General features: G+C 46.9%; 1 protein-coding gene across 1 annotated transcript; it reads left to right on the top strand.

Annotated features, from left to right (window-relative positions):
* Positions 1 to 6: 6 nt before the first annotated feature.
* On the top strand, positions 7 to 586 carry LOC121841882 (cytochrome P450 3A27-like; the record flags this gene model as incomplete). The annotated part of the gene is given in 2 exon segments (XM_042312153.1): positions 7 to 297; positions 424 to 586. Coding segments are annotated over 2 exon segments (366 nt in total), but the record flags the coding sequence as incomplete, so codon positions are not given.
* Between the last annotated feature and the right edge of the window lie 669 nt (positions 587 to 1,255).

Below are 1,255 nucleotides of genomic sequence, written 5' to 3'. Positions count from 1 at the left end.
GGTACTGATGTGTGTGTATCCCCGGTGTCAGATGGGGTGAGATACTGATGTGTGTGTAACCACGGTGCAGGCTCCAATCCAGTACGAAGCTCTGATGCAGATGGACTATTTGGACTGTGTGTTGAACGAGTCTCTGAGACTGTACCCCATCGCCCCGCGACTGGAGAGGGTCGCCAAGAAGACTGTGGAGATTAACGGCATCGTCATCCCCAAAGACTGCATTGTCCTGGTTCCCACGTGGACCCTCCATCGTGATCCAGAGATCTGGTCTGACCCTGAGGAGTTCAAACCAGAGAGGTACTGGACCGCACCGTAACCACAATCCAACCACAACACAACCTTAATACAACCACAGTACAACAATAACACAACCACAAATCAACTACAATACAATGTGTAATGTGTCTGCCCTCCCCTGTCCAGGTTCAGTAAGGAGAACAAGGAGCCTATTGATCCGTACACGTACATGCCATTTGGGGCGGGGCCCAGGAACTGTATCGGGATGCGCTTCGCCCTGATCATGATCAAACTGGCCATGGTCGAGATCCTCCAGAGTTTCACTTTCTCCATCTGCGACGAGACCGAGGTGAGACAGAATATGACATCAACAAACATCAGTATCTGTTTCAGCATGGTCACCACCTGTTTTAACATGGTCACCACCTGTTTTAACATGGTCACCACCTGTTTTAACATGGTCACCACCTGTTTAAACATGGTCACCACCTGTTTTAGCATGGTCACCACCTGTTTTAGCATGGTCACCACCTGTTTTAACATGGTCACCACCTGTTTTAACATGGTCACCACCTGTTTTAACATGGTCACCACCTGTTTTAACATGGTCACCACCTGTTTTACATTGTCAGCACCAGTTTTAACATGGTCACCGCCTGTTTTATATGGTCAGCACCTGTTTTAACATGGTCACCGCCTGTTTTATATGGTCACCACCTGTTTTTACATGGACCTGTTTTTACATGGACCTGATTTCACATGGTCAGCACCTGTTTTTACATGGTCAACACCTGTTTTAACATGGTCAACACCTGTTTTAACATGGTCAACACCTGTTTTAACATGGTCTACACCTGTTTTACATGGTCACCACCTGTTTTAACATGGTCAGCACCTGTTTTAACATGGTCAGCACCTGTTTTAACATGGTCAGCACCTGTTTTAACATGGTCTACCTGTATCAGCATGGTCAGCACCTGTTTTAACATGGTCACCACATGGTCACCACCTGTTTTAA

Source organism: Oncorhynchus tshawytscha, unplaced genomic scaffold, assembly GCF_018296145.1.
Source record: "Oncorhynchus tshawytscha isolate Ot180627B unplaced genomic scaffold, Otsh_v2.0 Un_contig_3546_pilon_pilon, whole genome shotgun sequence".
NCBI lineage: Eukaryota > Metazoa > Chordata > Actinopteri > Salmoniformes > Salmonidae > Oncorhynchus > Oncorhynchus tshawytscha.
Note: the sequence above shows the minus strand (reverse complement) of the source record. Positions and strands in the feature narration are given on the sequence as shown.